This window comes from Panulirus ornatus, chromosome 10 (assembly GCF_036320965.1).
Source record: "Panulirus ornatus isolate Po-2019 chromosome 10, ASM3632096v1, whole genome shotgun sequence".
Lineage (NCBI taxonomy): Eukaryota > Metazoa > Arthropoda > Malacostraca > Decapoda > Palinuridae > Panulirus > Panulirus ornatus.
The window spans coordinates 41,097,872-41,119,268 of NC_092233.1; the positions used below are offsets into that span (position 1 = coordinate 41,097,872).

The 21,397-nt window shown below is 43.7% G+C and overlaps 1 protein-coding gene across 1 annotated transcript in view; it reads right to left on the reverse strand.

Moving 5' to 3' along the window:
- Positions 1–5,895: 5,895 nt before the first annotated feature.
- LOC139750914 (cuticle protein AMP4-like) overlaps positions 5,896–21,397 on the reverse strand; it is a 37,155-nt gene continuing 21,653 nt past the window's right edge. The window contains exons 2-3 of the mRNA XM_071665801.1: positions 13,817–14,025; positions 5,896–6,207 (exon numbers count right to left, since the gene is read on the reverse strand). Coding sequence (XP_071521902.1) covers positions 6,021–6,207; positions 13,817–14,025 — 396 coding nt within the window. The 3' untranslated portion in view covers positions 5,896–6,020. The remainder of the gene's footprint in view (positions 6,208–13,816; positions 14,026–21,397) is intronic.

The following is a 21,397-nucleotide window of genomic DNA, read 5'->3' on the forward strand; positions in this document are numbered from 1 at the left end:
TATACCACATCGCTCCAATTCACTCTATTCCTTGCCCTCCTTTCACCCTCCTGCATGTTCAGGCCCCGATCACATAAAATCCTTTTCACTCCATCTTTCCACCTCCAATTTGGTCTCCCTCTTCTCCTCGTTCCCTCCACCTCCGACACATATATCCTCTTGGTCAATCTTTCCTCACTCATTCTCTCCATGTGCCCAAACCATTTCAAAACACCCTCTTCTGCTCTCTCAACCACGCTCTTTTTATTTCCACACATCTCTCTTACCCTTACGTTACTTACTCGATCAAACCACCTCACACCACACATTGTCCTCAAACATCTCATTTCCAGCACATCCATCCTCCTGCGCACAACTCTATCCATAGCCCACGCCTCGCAACCATACAACATTGTTGGAACTACTATTCCTTCAAACATACCCATTTTTGCTTTCCGGGATAATGTTCTCGACTTCCACACATTTTTCAAGGCTCCCAAAATTTTCGCCCCTTCCCCCACCCTATGATCCACTTCCGCTTCCATGGTTCCATCCGCTGACAGATCCACTCCCAGATATCTAAAACACTTCACTTCCTCCAGTTTTTCACCATTCAAACTCACCTCCCAATTGACTTGACCCTCAACCCTACTGTACCTAATAACCTTGCTCTTATTCACATTTACTCTTAACTTTCTTCTTCCACACACTTTACCAAACTCCGTCACCAGCTTCTGCAGTTTCTCACATGAATCCGCCACCAGCGCTGTATCATCAGCGAACAACAACTGACTCACTTCCCAAGCTCTCTCATCCCCAACAGACTTCATACTTGCCCCTCTTTCCAAAACTCTTGCATTTACCTCCCTAACAACCCCATCCATAAACAAATTAAACAAATTGTTTAATTTGTTTATATATATATATATATATATATATATATATATATATATATATATATATATATATATATATATATATATATATATATATATATATATATATATATATATCACGCTTCGGAGTGCTACTTCCGCCTAACAAATTTAAATGGTATAACATTAAAATCCGATCACAGTTAAATTTCCTAATTTATCGTCTGCTATGAGGCCAGTACCTGACAGTCTGCAATTACCTGTGACAGAGCTTCCAAGAAACATGGCACTGAATGACGATGAGTCTGGTGGTGAGGAAATAGACCAAATAGAGGACAATATGGATCCAACATTTGCACGAAGCTGTCCTTCAAGTGAACCACATTTGCTGAGTCAAGATCTAGATGACCTCGTCTGTGATTTGAATTTGTCTAAGAAGCAAGACGAAGTTTTGGGTTCCAGGTTAAAAGGCTGCAATCTTCAGAATGAAACTAAAGTTTGTTTTCATTGAGATCGTCATATCGTTTTCAAATGATTTTTCTCCCTTGAATATGGTTTGGTGTTTTCCAATGATATTCGTTCTGTTATGGAGGCACTGGCCCACGAATATAAGAAAGATGACTGGCGCTTGTTTATTGATTCATCAAAAGTAAGCTTGAAAGCCTTTCTACTCCACAACGGATACAAGTAACCCTCCGTTCCTCTGGCTCACGCAGCTAACACGAAGGAATCGTATGATGACATGAAGCTTCTTTTGAAAGATGTTAATCATGGGAACTTTAAGTGGAATGTATGTGGGGACCTAAAGGTAGCGACACTTTTACTGGGAATGCAACTTGGTTATATGAAGTTCTGTTGTTTCCTCAGTGAGTGGGACAGCTGGGACAAGAAAAATCATAATGTAAAGAAAATGTAACCAAAACGAACTTCACTGACTCCATTGAAGAAGAATGTCATCAATCTTCCTCTTGTTGATCCTGAGAAAATTCATCTGCCTCCTCTGCACATTAAGCTCGGGTTGAGGAAAGGCTTCATGAAAGGTATGGATATAACTGGCCATGGATTCACATATTCAAGGAATAAATTCCCCAGAATCAGTGATATAGAAATCAAGGAGGGTATTTTGTAGGACCACACATCGGGGAACTGCTTCAAGATGAAAATTTCGATGAAGAGCTAAATGAAGTTGAAAACACTGCATGGCTGTCATTTAAGACAGTTTGCAAAGATTTCTGGAGAATCAAGGATCAGAAAACTACTATGATGCTGCAAAAGATTTATTGACTTCATAAAAAGGTATGGAGTGCAATATGAGTCTAAAAATCCATTTTTGGACTCACACTAAGATTTAATCCTGGAAACTTTTGTGGTAATCAGTGATGAGCAGGAAGAAGGATTTCACCAGGACATTTTGGACATGGAAAAGTGGTACCAAGGAAAGTGGAGCCCCTCTATGTTGGCAGATTACTGCTGGGCACTAAGGAGGGATGTTCCTGGGGCCAAATATAGCTGAAAATCATACACTTCTACATTTCAGACATAAATTTTTAAGTGTAATACAAGCCTTATCTATAAATGGTTAATATACACTTATCTATTAATCTAATCATACTTAACCGCCATATCCCGCATTAGCGACGTAGCGCAAGGAAACAAAGGAGGAATGGCCCAACCCACCCTCATACACATGTATATACATAAACATCCACACACGCACATATACATACATACACATTTCAACATATACATACAAATATATACACAGACATATACATATACACACATATACGTATCCACACTTGCTGCCTTCATCTACTCTCATCACACGAAAAAGCATCCCCCCCCCTTCCAGCAAGACAGTACCAGGAACAGACGTTCACACTCAGTCTCTAGCTGTCATGTGTAATGCACCGAAACCACAGCTCCCTTTCCACATCCAGGCCCCACAGATCTTTCAATGGTTTACCCCAGGCGCTTCACATGCCCTGGTTCAATGCACTGACAGCACGTTGACCCCAGTATACCACATCGTTCCAATTCACTCTATCCCTTGCACGCCTTTCACTCTCCTGTATATTCAGGCCCCGATCGCTCAAATTCTTTTTTCACTCCATTCTTTCACCTCAAATTTGGTCTCCCGCTTCTCCTTCTTCCCTCCACCTCTGACAAATATATCCTCATTGTCAATCTTTCCTCATTCATTCTCTCCATGTGTCCAAACCATTTCAACATACCTTCTTCCGCTCTCGCAGCCACGCTCATTTCATTTGCACACATCTCTCTTATCCTTTGATTACCTACTCGATCAAGCCACCTCACACCACATATTGTCCTCAAACATTTCATTTCCAACACATCCACCCTTCTCCGAACAACTCTATCTATGGTCCATGCCTCGCAACCATGTAACTTTATTGGAACCAATATTCCTTCAAACATACCCATTTTTGCTCTCCAAGATAACGTTCTCGCCTTCCACACATTCTTCAACGCTCACAGAACCTTTGCTCCCTCCCCCACCCTGTGATTCACTTCCGCTTTCATGGTTTCATCCGCTACCAAATCCACTCCCAGATATCTAAAATACTTCGCCTTCTCCAATTTTTCTCCATTCAAACTTACCTCTCAATCAACTTGTCCCTCAATCCTACTGAACCTGATAATCTTGCTCTTATTCAAATTCACTCTCAACTTTCTTCTTTCACACACTTTTCCAAACTCATTGACCAACCTTTGTAATTTCTCACCCGAATCAGCCACCAGCGCTGTATCATCAGCGAACAACAATTAACTCACTTCCCAAGCCCTTTCATCCAGAACAGACCCTTTCTCCAAAACTCTTGCATTTACCTCCCTAACCGCCCAACCCATAAACAAATTAAACAACCATGGAGACGTCACGCACCCCTGCCGCAAACCGACATTCACTGGGAACCAATCACTTTCCTCTTTTCCTACTCGTACACATGCCTTACATCCTTGGTAAAAACTTTTCACTGCTTCTAACAACTTGCCTCCAACACCATATATTCTTAATACCTTCCACAAAGTATCTCTATCCACCCTGTCATATGCCTTCTCCAAATCCATAAATGCTACACATAAATCCATCTGTTTTTCTAAGTATTTTCCACATCCATTCTTGAAAGTAAACACCTGATCCACACATCCTCTACCACTTATGGAACCATGCTGCTCTTCCCCAATCTGATGCTCTGTACATGCCTTCACCCTCTCAATCAATACCCTCCCATATAATTTCCCAGGAATACTCAACAGACGAAAGAAATGGCCCAACCCCCCCCCCCCCCCCCCCCCCATACACATGTACATACACACGTCCACACACGCAAATATACATACCTACACAGCTTTCCATGGTTTACCCCAGACGCTTCACATGCCTTGATTCAATCCACTGACAGCACGTCAAACCCTGTATACCACATCGCTCCAATTCACTCTATTCCTTGCCCTCCTTTCACCCTCCTGCATGTTCAGGCCCCGATCACACAAAATCTTTTTCACTCCATCTTTCCACCTCCAATTTGGTCTCCCTCTTCTCCTCGTTCCCTCCACCTCCGACACATATATCCTCTTGGTCAATCTTTCCTCACTCATTCTCTCCATGTGCCCAAACCATTTCAAACAAACTTATGCCTCTGTAATTTGAACACTCACCTTTACCACCTTTGCCTGTATACAATGGAATGATGCATGCATTCCGCCAATCCTCAGGCACTTCATGATCCATACATACAGTGCATATCTTTACTAACCAATCAACAACATAGTCATCCCCCCTTTCTTTTAAGAATTCCACTGCAATACCATCCAAACCCGCCGCAGACCTTTCACTACCTCTTCTCTGTTTACCAAACCATTCTCCTTGACCATCTCACTTCGCACACAACACCGACCTAAACACCCTATATCTGCTACTCTATCATCTAACACATTCGACAAACCTTCAAAATGTTCACTCCATCTCCTTCTCACTTCATCACTACTTGTTATTACCTCCCCATTTGCGCCCTTCACCGATGTTCCCATTTGCTCTCTTGTCTTACGCACTTTATTTACATTCTTCCAAAACATCTCCCTGAAATGTGATAATACTCTCTCACCCCAACTCTCATTAGCCCTTTTTCACCTCTTGCACCTTTCTCTTGACCTCCTGCCTCTTTCTCTTATACACCTCTCAGTCATTTGCACTACATCCCTGCAAAAATCGTCAAAACGCCTCTCCCCTCTGTTTCACTAACTTTCTTACCTCTTCGTCCCGCCATTTACTACCCTTTCTAATCTGCTCACCTCCCACCTTTCTCATTTCACATGCATCTTTTGCACAAGCCATCACTGCTTCCATAAATACGTCCCATTCCTCCCCACTCCCCTAATGTCATTTGCTCTCACCTTTTGCCATTCTGCACTCAATCTCTCCTGGTACTTCCTCACACAAGTCTCCTTTCCAAGCTCACTTACTCTCAACACTCTCTTCTCACCAACATTCTCTCTACTGAAAACCTCTACAAATCTTCACCATCGCCTCCACAAGATAATGTTCAGACATCCCTCTGCCTACCCCTCTCAGCATATAAACATCCAAAAATCTCTCTTTTACACGCCTATCAATTAACGTTCATTGTAAAATTTAATTGCCCCGTCACTTAAGAGCCGCACCTGATAGAAATATTTTGAAAGCAGATTGGAATTCACCGTAAATGATGCTATAAGGTTCACCTATTTCACTTCGTGGAACGAAAGAATATCAATTTTGTTGACCTTTATAATTAACAAGGCCCAGATACAACAGTCATATTACAGTTCCCTTCTAGCGCTGTTGTCTCTAACTCTGCAATATCATTGCAAATCAATAAAACTGATCATTCACTGATGATGTCCCATTCTCGAGCCTCATGATAAAGACTCAGAGGTTGATCAAGAGGAATCCTAATTTCTAGTTGATGGTGAGACGTGAGATAAAGCGTTCGCTACTTGTTCAATTGGATCATGCTGTTTGGATATTCAAAAAGTACGGTTCAGTTAGTGTTTGTAAATGATTTATTTACATATCGGAAAGAATATGAATACACTGCACAGAAACAGAGGCATTAAGATATTTGCTGAGGGCGTTCGGTCGCAAAGAGATGATGAGAGCCAGATTTAAGCTTCGCCTTCGATTTCCTTGCGTCTCTTTTCTTCCTCAGCGAAGGCGATCTGGTCGAGGACGAACTGGGGGATGGGGTGGGGGAAGGCTGGGGCCACGGGCAGCAGGTCGGACTGGGGCTGGAAGCCGTTCTCGTCGGCCACAAAAGTGACGACTGCCAACGTGCCGTCCTCCTTAGGGTAGCTAGAAAGATAAGGATCATAATTAAGGACACACACCTCCCACCCAGCCCTGGACTATTATCACACTAAAGGAAGGGTAACTCCCATCAACCTCTAGTAGATTATCATACTTAAGGAAAGGCACCTGCCACCCGCCCCTGAACTGGTAAGGTTCATCAAACGAAACATATCTGTTTTCTATGACACGTTCTGAGCTGGGATGATAGGGAGGAACAGCAGAACAGCTGGGAACGATGATGGCAGAAACATAACACTAGGAATGATGATGGAGAGCAACATAACAGATGGGAATGATGATGGGCTGCATAACAGCTGGGAATGATGATGGGGATTAACACACCTGCTTGGAATGATCATGGACAGCAGCATGGCAGCTGGGAATGATGATGGGAGCAGCATAACAGCTGGGAATTATGATGGGTAGCAGCATAACAGCTGGGAATAATGATGGGCAGTATAACACTAGGAATGATGATGGGAGCAGCATAACAGCTGGGAATGATGATGGGGAGCAGCATAACAGCTGGGAATAATGATGGGCAGTATAACACTAGGAATGATGATGGGAGCAGCATAACAGCTGGGAATGATGATGGGAGCAGCATAACAGCTGGGAATGATGATGGGCAGCATAACACTAGGAATGATGATGGGGAGAAGCATAACACTGGGAATGATGATGGGGAGCAGCATAACAGCTGGGAATGATGATGACAGCAGCATGACAGCTGGGAATGATTATGGGAGCAGCATACCAATTGGAAATGATGATAGGGAGTAGCATAACAGCTACGAATGATGATGGGTAGCATAATACTAGGAATGATGATGGGGAGCAGCATAACAGCTGGAAATAATGATGGGGAGCAGCATAACAGCTGGGAATGATGATGGGTAGCAGCATAACAGCTGGGAATAATGATGGGCAGCATAACACTAGGAATGATGCTGGGAGCAGCATAACAGCTGGGAATGATGATGGGGAGCAGCATGAGAGCTAAGAATGATGATGGGCAGCATAACACTAGGAATGATGATGGAAGCAGCATAACAGCTAGGAATGATGATGAGGAGCAGCATAACAGCTGGGAATGATGATGGGACCAATAATAAAGCTGAGAATGATGATGGGCAGCATAACACTAGGAATGATGATGAGACCACAATAACAGCTGGGAATGATGATGGGGAGCAGCATAACAATGTGAATGCTGATGGGAGCAATATAACAGCTGGGATCGATGAAGGGCACCACAACACTGTGAATGATGATAGTGAGCAGCATAGCAATGTGAATCATGACGGGCAGCTTATCACTGGGAATGATGATGGGGAGCAGCATAACAGCTGGGAAAGATGATGGGGACTAGCATAACAGTTGGGAATGAACATGGGGAGCATCATAACTGCTGGGAATGAAGATGGACAGCATAACACTAGGAATGATGATGGGGAACGCATAACACTGGGAATGACGATGGGGAACAGAATAACAGCTGGAAATGATGATGGAAGCAGTATAACAACTGGGAATGATGATGGAGAGCAGCATAACAGCTGGGGATGATGATGGGGAGCAGCATAACAGCTGGAAATGATGATGGGATCAGCATAACAATTGGGAATGATGATGGGCAGCATAACACTGGAAATGATGATGGAGAGCAGCATAACAGCTGGGAATGATGATGGGCACCATAACAACTGAGAATGATGATGGGGATTAGCATAACAGATACGAATGATGAATGGGGAGCAGCATAACAGCTGTCAATGATGATGCATAACGGCTGGGAATGATGATGGGAGCAGCATGATAGCTGGGAATGATGATGGGGCAGTATAACACTAGGAATGATGGTGAGGAGCAGGATAGCACTGGGAAGGAGGATGGGAAAAGTATAACAGCATAGAATGATGATGGCTGGGAATTCTGGTGGGGAGCAGCATAACAGCTGGGAATGATGATGGGCACCACAACACTGGGAATGATGATGGGCAGCATAGCACTGGGAATGATGATGGGGAGCAGCATAACAGCTGGGAATGATGATTTGGATTAGCATAACAGCTAGGAATGATGATGGGAGCAACATAACAGGTGGGAATGGTGATGGGCAGCATAACAATAGGAATAATGATGGAGAGCAGCATAACAGCTGGGAATGATTATGAGGATAAGCATAACAGCTGGGAATGATGATGGGAAGAAGCATAACAGCTGGGAATGATTATGGGGAGCAGCATAACAGCTGGAAATGATGATGGGGAGCAGCATAACAGCTAGGAATGATGATGGGGATTAGCATACACTGGAGTGATGATGGGTAGCAGCATAACAGCTGGAATGATGATGGGGATTAGCATAACATTGGAAATGAATGGGAAGCATCTATCAGCGGGAAATAATGACAGTAGCTTAACAGCTGGAATGATGATGGGAGCAGCATAACAGCTGGAATGATAGGGAGCACAAACAGCTGGGAATGATGATGAAGCAGCATAACACTAGAATGATGATGTGGAACCCCATAACACTAGAAATGATAATGGAGATTAATAACATTTGGGAATGATGATAGGAGCAGCATAACAACTGGATGATGATGGGCAGATAACACTGGGAATGATGAGGGAGCTGCATAACAGCTGGAATGATGATGGGATTAGCATAACAGCTGGGAATGATAATAGGGAGGAATGACAGCTGGAAATGATAAAGGGAGATAACAGCTGGGATGATGATGAGAACAGCATAACAGCTGGGAAATGATGATGGGAGCAGCATAACAGCTGGGATGATGATGGGAGCAGCATAACAGCTAGGAATGATGATGGGGATTAGCATAACAGCTGGGAATGATGATAGGGAGCAGCATAACAGCTGGAAATGATGAAGGGAGCAGCATAACAGCTGGGAATGATGATGGGAACAGCATAACACCTGGGAATGATGATGGGAGCAGCATAGCAGCTGGGAATGATGATGGGCAGCATAACACTGGGAATCATGATGGGCAGCTTAACACTGGGAGTGATGATGGGTAGCAGCATAACAGCTGGGAATGATGATGGGGATTAGCATAACAGTTGGAAATGATGATGGGAAGCATCATATCAGCTGGGAAAGATAATGACAGTAGCTTAACAGCTGGGAATGATGATGGGAGCAGCATAACAGCTGGGAATGATGATGGGGAGCAGCATAACAGCTGGGAATGATGATGGAAGCAGCATAACACTAGGAATGATGATGTGGAACCCCATAACACTAGAAATGATAATGGAGATTAGCATAACATTTGGGAATGATGATAGGAGCAGCATAACAACTGGGAATGATGATGGGCAGCATAACACTGGGAATGATGATGGGGAGCTGCATAACAGCTGGGAATGATGATGGGGATTAGCATAACAGCTGGGAATGATAATAGGGAGCAGAATGACAGCTGGAAATGATAAAGGGAGCAGCATAACAGCTGGGAATGATGATGAGAACAGCATAACAGCTGGAAATGATGATGGGAGCAGCATAGCAGCTGGGGATGATGGTGGGCAGCATAACAGTGGGAATGATGACGGGCAGCATAACACTGGGAATGATGATGGGAGCAGCATAACAGCTGGGAATGATGATGGGGATGAGAATAACAGTTGGGAATGATGATAGGAAGCATCATAACAGCTGGGAATGATGATGGGAGTAGCTTCACAGCTGGGAATGATGATGGGAACAGCATAACAGCTGGGAATGATGATGAGGAGCAGCATAACAGCTGGGAATGATGATGGAAGCAGCATAACACGAGTAATGATGATGGGGAGCAGCATAACACTTGAAATGATGATGGAGATTAGCATAACAGTTGGGAATGATGATGGGAGCAGCATAACACTGAGAATGATGACGGGCAGCATAACACTGGGAATGATGATGGGAGCAGCATAACAGCTGGGAATGATGATTAGGATTAGCATAGCAGCTAGGAATGATGATGGGAGCAGCAAAACAGGTGGGAATGGTGATGGGCAGCATAACAATAGGAATAATGATGGAGAGCAGCATAACAGCTGGGAATGATTATGGGGATTAGCATAACAGCTGGGAATGATGATGGGAAGAAGCATAATAGCTGGAAATGATTAAGGGGGCAGCATAACATCTGGGAATGATGATGGGCAGCATAACACTGGGAATGATGATGGGGAGCAGCATAACAGCTGGGAATGATGATGGGGATTAGCATAACAGCTGGGAATGATGATAGAGAGCAGCATAACAGCTGATAATGATGATGGGAGCAGCATAACAGCTGGGAATGATGATGGAAACAGCATAACAGCTGGGAATGATGATGGGAGCAGCATAGCAGCTGGGAATGATGATGGGCAGCTTAACACTGGGAATGATGATGGGCAGCATAACATTTGGAATGATGATGGGGAGCAGCATAACAACTGGGAATGATGATGGGGATTAGCATAACAGTTGGGAATGATGATGGGAAGCATCATAACAGCTGGGAATAATGATGGGAGTAGCTTAACAGCTGGGAATGATGATGGGAGCAGCATAACAACTGGGAATGATGATGGGGATTAGCATAACAGTTGGGAATGATGATGGGAAGCATCATAACAGCTGGGAATAATGATGGGAGTAGCTTAACAGCTGGGAATGATGATGGGAGCAGCATAACACCTGGGAATGATGATGGGGAGCAGCATAACAGCTGAGAATGATGATGGAAGCAGCATAACACTAGAAATGATGATGGAGATTAGCATAACACTTGGGAATGATGATGGGAGCAGCATAACAGCTGGGAATTATGATGGGGAGCAGCATAACAACTTTGAATGATGATAGAGAGCAGCATAACAGCTGGGAATGATGATGGGGAGCAGCATAACACTGGAAATGATGATGGGCAGCATAACACTGGGAATGATGATGTGGAGCAGCATAACGGCTGAGAATGGTGATGGAGAGCAGCAAAACATTAGGTATGATGATAAGCAGCATAACATTGCGAATGATGGTGGGGAGCAGCATAACAGCTAGGAATGATGATGGGAAGCAGCATAACAGCTGGAAATGATGATGGGAAGCATGACACTGGGAATGACGATGGGAGCAGCATAACAGCTGAGAATGATGATGGGCAGCATAACACTGGGAATGACGATGGGAGCAGCAGAGCAGCTGGGAATGATGATTGGCAGCATAACACTGGGTATGATGATGGGAAGCAGCATAACAGCTGGGAATGATGATGGGGAGCAGCATAACAGCTTGGAATGATGATGGGCAGAATAACACTGGGAATGACGATTGGAGCAGCATAACAGCTGGGAATGATAATGGGAGAAGCATAACAGCAAGGAATGATGATGGGAAGCAGCATAACAGCTGGGAATGATGATGGGGAGCAGCATAACAGCTGGGAATGATAATGGGGAGCAGCATAACAGCTGGGAATGATGATGGGGAGCAGCATAACAGCTGGGAATGATAATGGGGAGCAGCATAACAGCAAGGAATGATGATGGGAAGCAGCATAACAGGTGGGAATGATAATGGGAAGCAGTATAACAGCTGGGAATGACAATGGGGAGCAGCATAACAGCTGGGAATGATAATGGGGAGCAGCATAACAGCTGGGAATGATGAGAGGGGAGTACATCTGTTTCTGCTGCACTTGCCTTCTCGTGAAAGGGATACGTGGCTGAGTGAGAAAGATCAACTTGCATAAGAAACCACTAATAGGGAGGGAATATACCTGTCCTTTTAATACAAAATAAAAGAGGGAGAAGGAATTTCTGGAGTGACTGAAAGAATACATCAACAGGAGACACTGAAGCTTATCATATGGTAAGGTGAACGCATGCACTGTCCAGACATAACATATGGTAAGGTGAACGCAGGCAGTGTCCAGACATAACATAGTGTTTTAAAAAGGAAATTATTGTGACCAGGATAGAAAACAGGAATACATCGGCCGCTGCCCTCCTGGAAGCCAGAGCCCAAAACTCCCATAACAGCTACCCTTCCACCTTCTCCTTACCAGTGTCAGCAGACCCTGCTAGCCCTCACCAGTGTCAACTGGTGCCATCAGCGTCCCCCTCACCGGCGTCAGCAAATCTCATCAAGGCCCCCTAAGCAGTGTCAGCAAACCCCAGGTCCTCCTCACCAGTGTCAGCAGACCCTATCAAGGTCCCCCTCACCAGTGTCAGCAGACCCTATCAAGGCCCCCCCTCACCAGTATCAGCAGACCCTATCAAGGTCCCCCTCGCCAGTGACAGCAAACCTCACCAAGGTCCCCTCACCATTGTCAGCAGACCGCACCAAGGCCCCCCCTAACTATTATCAGAAGACCCTATCAAGGTCTCCCTCACCAGTGTCAGCAGAACCCATCAAGATCCCCCTCACCAGTATCAACGGACCCCATCAAGGTGCTCCTCACCATCAGCAGACCTCATTAAGGTCCCCTTCACCAGTGTCGGCATTTCCCATCAATGTCTCCTTACCAGTGTCAGCAGATCCCACTAAGGTCCCCCTCACCAGTATCAGGACCCAAGCCAGGTCCTCCTAACCAGCGTCAGCAGACCCCATCAAGGTCCTCTAACCAGTGCAGCAGACCCCATCAAGATCCCCCTCACCAGTATCAGCAAACCCCATCAAAGTCCCCCTCACCAGTTTCAGCAGACCTCATCAAAGTCCCCTCACCATTGTCAGCAGACCGCACCAAGGCCCCCTAACCATTATCAGAAGACCCCATCAAGGTCTCCCTCACCAGTGTCAGCAGACCCCATCAAGATCCTCCTCACCAATATCAACAGACCCCATCAAGGTCCCCCTCATCAGTGTCAGCAGATCCTATCAAAGTCCCCACACCAGTGTCAGCATATCCCATCAAGGTCCCCCTCACCAGCGTCAGCAGATCTCATCAAGGTCCTTCTCAACAGTGTCAGCAGACCCCACCAAGATCCCCCTCATCAGTATCAACGGACCCATCAAGGTCCCCCGTAATCAATATCAGCAGACCCCATCAAGGTCCTCTAACCAGTGTCAACAGACCCTATCAAGGTCCCCCTCACCAGTGTCAACAAACCCCATCAAAGTCCCCCTCACCACTGTCAGCAGACCTTATCAAGGTCCCCCTCACCAGTGTCAGTAGACCCCACCAATGTCCCCTCACCATTGTCAGCAGATCCCACCAAGGTCCCCCTTACCATTATCAACAGACCCCATCGAGGTCTTCCTCGCCAGTGTCAGCAGACCCCATCAAGATCTCCCTTACCAGTGTCAGCAGACCCCATCGAGGTCTCCCTCACCAGTGTCACCAGACCCCTTTAAGATCTCCCTCACCAGTGTCAGCAGACCCCATCAAGATCTCCCTTATCAGTCTCAGCAGACCCCATCAAGATCTCCCTCACCAGTGTCAGCAGACCCCATCAAGGTCCCCCTCACCAGTTTCAGCACACCCCATCAAGGTCCCCTTCACCAGTGTCAGCAGGCCGTGTCAGTGTCCCCTCATCAGTGTCAGCAGAACGCGTCAGTGTCCCCTCACCAGTGTCAGGAGACTGCGTCAGATTCCCCTCACCTGAACTCGCCGATGCGGATGTTGCCTCCTGCAGCGCCCTCAGATCCGGACTCCTGGACGATGATGCCGTTGCCTGCTTCGAACACATGGTTATGTGTGCCGATCTCCTGGTTGATCATGGACTGACGGATGATGGGGATGGGTGTTGGGGTTGACTCTCCCGGCAGTTTGTCGGCAGCGGCCATGGCGACGACGGTGACGAAGATGACCTGATGGGGGAAGAGGTCAGGAGGTTAACGGGGTTGATTTTATCATCTAGAAGACGAATACACTTTGTTACCCTCTACTGGACTCCGAGATCGTTTCTGAGACAATGAATCTTAATGTGAAACTTGTTAATCCACCAGCAGGTACTCCATCCTCCTCAAAGTCATGTCTTCGAAAAATACCGAGCAACTCGTTCGTGTCATGAAGGTCGTCTGATCACCAAATATGGTGGAACTTTCTTAGAGGACGGATTCTGAGTTCGGTTGGTCTTAAAGTGTAAAAAGACAGTCGTTTATTTTTCAGTTTTTCGTTTTGTGTCTTTCTAATCTGCCTCAACACTACGGCGGGGAAACAGTCTCGAGGTAACAGGTCCTGAGTTCCTTTGTCTGGAGACAACTCAAGCACTGACGTGTCTAAGAAAGAGTCCTGGCGTTACCTGCTTCAAGAGCAGCTTGGAGAGGCTGCTGCATCGTCATCAGTGGGCGAGAGTAGTCTCGTCAAAGAACTCACTTCCAAGAAGTGTATCTTGTCCTTGTTACTGAGCGTAGAGCAGGAGCGTTGAGGCTGCAGAGCCCTTGAATAAGGAGTCCTGGGGTGAGAGAGAGAGAGAGAGAGAGAGAGAGAGAGAGAGAGAGAGAGAGAGAGAGAGAGAGAGAGAGAGAGAGAGAGAGAGAGAGAGAGAGAGAGAGAGAGAGAGAGAGAGAGAGAGAGAGAGACGCGACATCATAATTCCAACTGTTGTTTTCTAGTTTTCTCACCACTGCGGGACGGATGTTCACACTCATCAGTCCAATTCAACGTTTCACCAAAAAAGACATCTTCAGAAATAAACATTTGCAAGTTATAATACATAGTCTCGTACATCTTTTAAACAGTTTATGCAAATGCTACACCCTGAATGTGTAGTGATAGTGGTAGAGATCATAGGTTAACACACAAGTCGACTTCCGAAGAACTTCTTAAGAGTCAGAGGAAGCCCTTAGCTCACAAGACGGGCAGTGTTATAGTAAACTGTTGATGCTCCATCAAATACCGTAACGATAGATGTCATATTTGCTATGATATTGATTCCCGTCTCAGATATGTTGCGCCGCCTCCCAAACTTGTCGTTACCTATGACAGTGACTAAGATCCTGATGTTACAATGTCAGTCTAGCCCCACGATGGTGTAGGTGATGGGTTTTAACTCTCCCTGTTGCAGGTGTGTCCGCTGAGTTCGTTAGTCGTGTAACTAACGTGATTTGAGTTATTGGTTGCATAGTCCCTCGTGTCACAGCAGTGTTTTTAAACCATATCTTTACGGGTCAACATCTCAGAACTTCTGGACGTATTATTCTTCATCACATATGAAGACGTCTTTGGATCCTTAAAGTGAATTACTAAACGAATCCTCTTGTTTCCGTTGGCGGGTTTATAGTTCTTCAGCACTATGTCACGCACAACTTTTTTATCCACCTCATATTCATATGTAAGTCTTCCTGCAATATACATTAACATATACTATCGCTAGTCGATTAAGTTGTTCATGGCTACCTGCATCAATATCTTTGTTTACCACACTTGGTCGGTGTATTTCCTGATGGAGAAGTTACTTAGTCGAACAGATGGTCTATATTCTTACCACGTACACTGTAATAGCACCCAGCTTGTAATCCTTCAAATTTCCACCCGAGCCATTCATATCTGTTGCTGACACATGTGTAACACAATTGCCAGAAGTAACATTGACCAGAACTTCGAGGAACGGAATTATTCCCGACACTCATCTCCAGGGAAATGCCGGGATTGACATCTGAAGACGAGTACAAGTCTTTGCAAAGTTGAGTGTCTGAGCTTAACCGAATGTGGTCTTCTTTGTCTGTTTTCCTGGCGCTCTCTACCTGAAGGAGGGGGTAGCGATGCTGTTTTCCTATATGTGGCGGGGTAGCGCCAAGATCGGATGAAGGCAAGCTAATAAGAATAAGCACATGTGTATATATGTATATGTCTGTGTTTGTATATGTATATATATGAATATGTACGTGTATGGACGTAAGTATATATATATATATATATATATATATATATATATATATATATATATATATATATATATATATATATATATATATATATATATATATATATATATTTTCTTTCTTTCAAACTATTCGCCATTTCCCGCATTAGCGAGGTAGCGTTAAGAACAGAGGACTGGGCCCTTGAGGGAATACCCTCACCTGGCCCAATTCTCTGTTCCTTCTTTTGGAAAAGAATACTTCCCACGTATTCCCTGCGTGTCGTAAAAGGCGACTAAAGGAGGAGGGAGCGGGGGGCTGGAAATCCTCCCCTCTCGTTTTTAATTTTCCAAAAGAAGGGACAGAGAAGGGGGCCAATTGAGGATTTCCCTCAAAGGCTCAGTCCTCTGTTCTTAACGCTACCTCGCTAACGCGGGAAATGGCGAAAAAAAAAAGAAAATATATATATATATATATATATATATATATATATATATATATATATATATATATATATATATATATATATATATATATATATATATTATTATTATTATCATATTATTATATCATATTATATTATATTATATTATATTATTATTATAATAAATAATATATATATATATATATATATACATATATATATATATATATATATATATATATATATATATATATATATATATATATATATATATATATATATATATATATATATATATATATATATATATATATATATGTATAGACGTATACATATGTACACATGTACATAATTCATACTTACTGCCTATATTCATTTCCGTCGCTACCCCGCCACACGAAATGACGACCCCCTCCACCCGCAAGCCCGCGAGGTAGCTCTAGGAAGAGACAACAAAGGCCACATACGTTCACAGTCAGTCTCTAGCTGTCATGTATAATGCCCCGAAACCACAGCTCTCTTTCCACATCCAGGCCCCACAAAACTTTCCATGGTTTACCCCAGACGCTTCACATCCCCCGGTTCAATCCACTGACAGCACGTCGACCACGGTACGCTACATCGTTCCAATTCACTCTATTCCTTCCACGCCTCTCACACTCCTGCATGTTCAGATCCCGATTGTTCAAAATCGTTTTGACTCCATCTTTCCACCTTCAATTTGGTCTCCCACTTCTCATTCCCTCCACCTCTAACACATATATCCACTTTGTTAATCCTTCCTCACTTATTCTCTCCATGTGACCAAACAATTTCAAAACACCCTCTTCTGCTCTCTCAAACACACTATTTCTATTACCACACATCTCTCTTCCCCTCTCATTACTTACCCGATCAAACCACCTCACATCAAATATTGTCCTCAAACATCTCATTTTCAGAGCATCCACCCTCATCCGCACGACTCTATCTATAGCCCACCCCTCGCAACCATATAGCATTGTTGGAACCACAATTCCTTCAAACATACCCATTTTTGCGTTCCGAGATAATGTTCTCGCCTTTCACACATTTTTCAACGCTCCCAGAATTTTCGCCCCCCTCCTCCACCCAATGACTCACTTTCGCTTCCATGGTTCCATCCGATGCCAAATCCACTCCCAGATATCTAAAATACTTCACTTCCTCCAGTTTTCCTCCATTCAGACTTACCTCCCAATTCACTTGTCCCTCAACCCTAATGTACCTAATAACCTTGCTTTTATTCACATTTACTCTTAACTTTCTTCTTTCACACACTTTACCAAACTCAGTCACCAACTTCTGCAGTTCCTCACATGTCTCAGACACCAGCGCTGTATCATCAGCGAACAACAACTGACTCACTTCCCAAGCTCTCTCATCCACAACAGACTGCATACTTGCCCCTCTTTCCAAAACTCTTGCATTCACCTTCCTAACAACCCCATCCATAAACAAATTAAACAACTATGGAGACATCACACACCCCCGCAGCAAACCTACATTCACTGACAACCAATCACTTTACTCTCTTCCTACACGTACACATGCCTTACATCCTCGATAAAAACTTTTCACTGCTTCTAACAACTTGCCTCCAACACCATATATTCTTAATACCTTCAACAGAGCATCTCTATCAACTCTATCATATGCCTTCTCCAGGTCCATAAATGCTACATACAAATCCATTTGCTTTTCTAAGTATTTCTCACATACATTCTTCAAAGCAAACACCTGATCCACTCATCCTCTACCACTTCTGAAACCACACAGCTCTTCCCCAATCTGATACTCTGTACCAGCCTTCACCCTCTCAATCAATACCCTCCCATATAATTTACCAGGAATACTCAACAAACTTATACCTCTGTAATTTGAGCACTCACTCTTATCCCCTTTGCCTTTGTGCAATGGCACTATGCAAGCATTCCGCAAATCCTCAGGCACCTCACCATGAGTCATACATACATTAAATAACCTTACCAACCAGTCAACAATACAGTCACCCCCTTTTTTAATGAATTCCACTGCAATACCATCCAAACCTGCTGCCTTGTCGGCTTTCATTTTGCGGAATGCTTTTAATACCTCTTCTCTGTTTACCAAATCATTTTCCCTAACCCTCTCACTTTGCACACCCCCTCGACCAAAACACCCTATATCTGCCACTCTATCATCAAACACATTCAACAAACCTTCAAAATACTCACTCCATCTCCTTCTCACATCACCACTACTTGTTATCACCTCTCCATTAGCCCCCTTCACTGAGGTTCCCATCTGCTCCCTTGTCTTACGCACTTTATTTACCTCCTTCCAAACCATCTTTTTATTTTCCATAAAATTTAATGATACTCTCTCACCCCAATTCTCATTTGCCCTCTTTCTCACCTCTTACACCTTTCTCTTGACTTTCTGCCTCTTTCTTTTATACATCTCCCACTCATTTGCATTTTTTCCCTGCAAAAATCGTCCAAATGCCTCTCTCTTCTCTTTCACTAATAATCTTACTTCATCATCCCACCACTCACTACCCTTTCTAATCAACCCATCTCCCACGCTTCTCATGTCACAAGCATCTTTTGCGCAATCCATCACTGCTTCCCTAAATACATCCCATTCCTCCCCCACTTCCCTTACCTCCTTTGTTCTCACCTTTTTCCATTCTGTACTCAGTCTCTCCTGGTACTTCCTCACACAAGTCTCCTTCCCAAGCTCACTTACTCTCACCACTCTCTTCACCCCAACATTCTCTCTTCTTTTCTGAAAACCCCTATAAATCTTCATCTTCGCCTCCACAAGATATTGATCAGACATCCCTCCAGTTGCACCTCTCAGCACATTCACATCCAAAAGTCTCTCTTTCGCGCGCCTATCAATTAACACGTAATCCAATAAAGCTCTCTGGCCATCTCTCCTACTTACATAGGTATACTTATGTATATCTACCTTTTTAAACCAGGTATTCCCAATCACCAGTCATTTTTCAGCACATAAATCCACACACTCTTTACCATTTCCATTTACAACACTGAACACCCCATGTATACCAATTATTCCCTCAACTGCCACAGTACTCACCTTTGCATTCAAATCACCCATCACTATATCCCGGTCTTGTGCATCAAAACCTACTAACACACTCATTCAGCTGCTCCCAAAACACTTGCCTCTCATGATCTTTCTTCTCATGCCCAGGTGCATATGCACCGATAATCACCCATCTCTCTCCATCAACTTTTAGTTTTACCCATATCAATCTAGAATTTACATTCTTACACTCTATCACATACTCCCACAACTCCAGTTTCAGGAGTAGTGCTACTCCTTCCATTGCTCTTGTCCTCTCACTAGCACCTGACTTTACTCACAAGACATTCCCAAACCACTCTTCCCCTTTACCCTTGAGCTTCGTTTCACTCAGATCCAAAACTTCCAGGTTCCTTTCCTCAAACACACTACCTATCTCTCCTTTTTTCTCATCTTGGTTACATCCACACACATTTAGATACCCCAATCTGAGCCATCGAGGAGGATGAGCACTCCCCGCGTGACTCCTTCTTCTGTTTCCCCTTTTAGAAAGTTAAAATACAAGGAGGGGAGGGTTTCTGGCCCCCCGCTCCCGTCCCCTTTAGTCGCCTTCTACGACACGTGAGGAATGCGTGGGAAGTATTCTTTCTCCCCTATCCCCAGTGATATATATATATATATATATATAATATATATATATATATATATATATATATATATATATATATATATATATATATATATATATATATATATATATATATATCCCTGGGGATAGGGGTTTAAGAGTACTTCCCACGTATTCCCTGCGTGTCGTAGAAGGCGACTTAAAGGGGAGGGAGCGGGGGGCTGGAAATCCTCCCCTCTCGTTTTTTTTTTTTTTTTTTTTTCCCAAAAGAAGGAACAGAGAATTGGGCAAGGTGAGGGTATTCCCTCAAAGGCCCAGTCCTCTGTTCTTAACGCTACCTCGCTAATGCGGGAAATGGCGAATAGTTTGAAAGAAAGAAAAGAATATATATATATATATATATATATATATATATATATATATATATATATATATATATATATATATATATATATATATATATATATATATATATATATATATATACATATATATATATATATATATATATATATATATATATATATATATATATATATATATGTATATATATATATATATATATATATATATATATATATATATATATATATATATATATATATATATTCTTTTTTTTTTTTTTGCTTTGTCGCTGTCTCCCGCGTTTGTGAGGTAGCGCAAGGAAACAGACGAAAGAAATGGCCCAACCCACCCCCATACACATGTATATACATACACGTCCACACACGCAAATATACATACCTACACAGCTTTCCATGGTTTACCCCAGACGCTTCACATGCCCTGATTCAATCCACTGACAGCACGCCAACCCCGGTATACCACATCGATCCAATTCACTCTAATCCTTGCCCTTCTTTCACCCTCCTGCATGTTCAGGCCCCGATCACACAAAATCTTTTTCACTCCATCTTTCCACCTCCAATTTGGTCTCCCTCTTCTCCTCGTTCCCTCCACCTCCGACACATATATCCTCTTGGTCAATCTTTCCTCACTCATTCTCTCCATGTGACCAAACCATTTCAAAACACCATCTTCTGCTCTCTCAACCACGCTCTTTTTATTTCCACACATCTCTCTTACCCTTACGTTACTTACTCGATCAAACCACCTCACACCACATATTGTCCTCAAATATCTCATTTCCAGCACATCCATCCTCCTGCGCACAACTCTGTCCATAGCCCACGCCTCGCAACCAACATTGTTGGAACCACTGTTCCTTCAAACATACCTATTTTTGCTTACCGAGATAATGTTCTCGACTT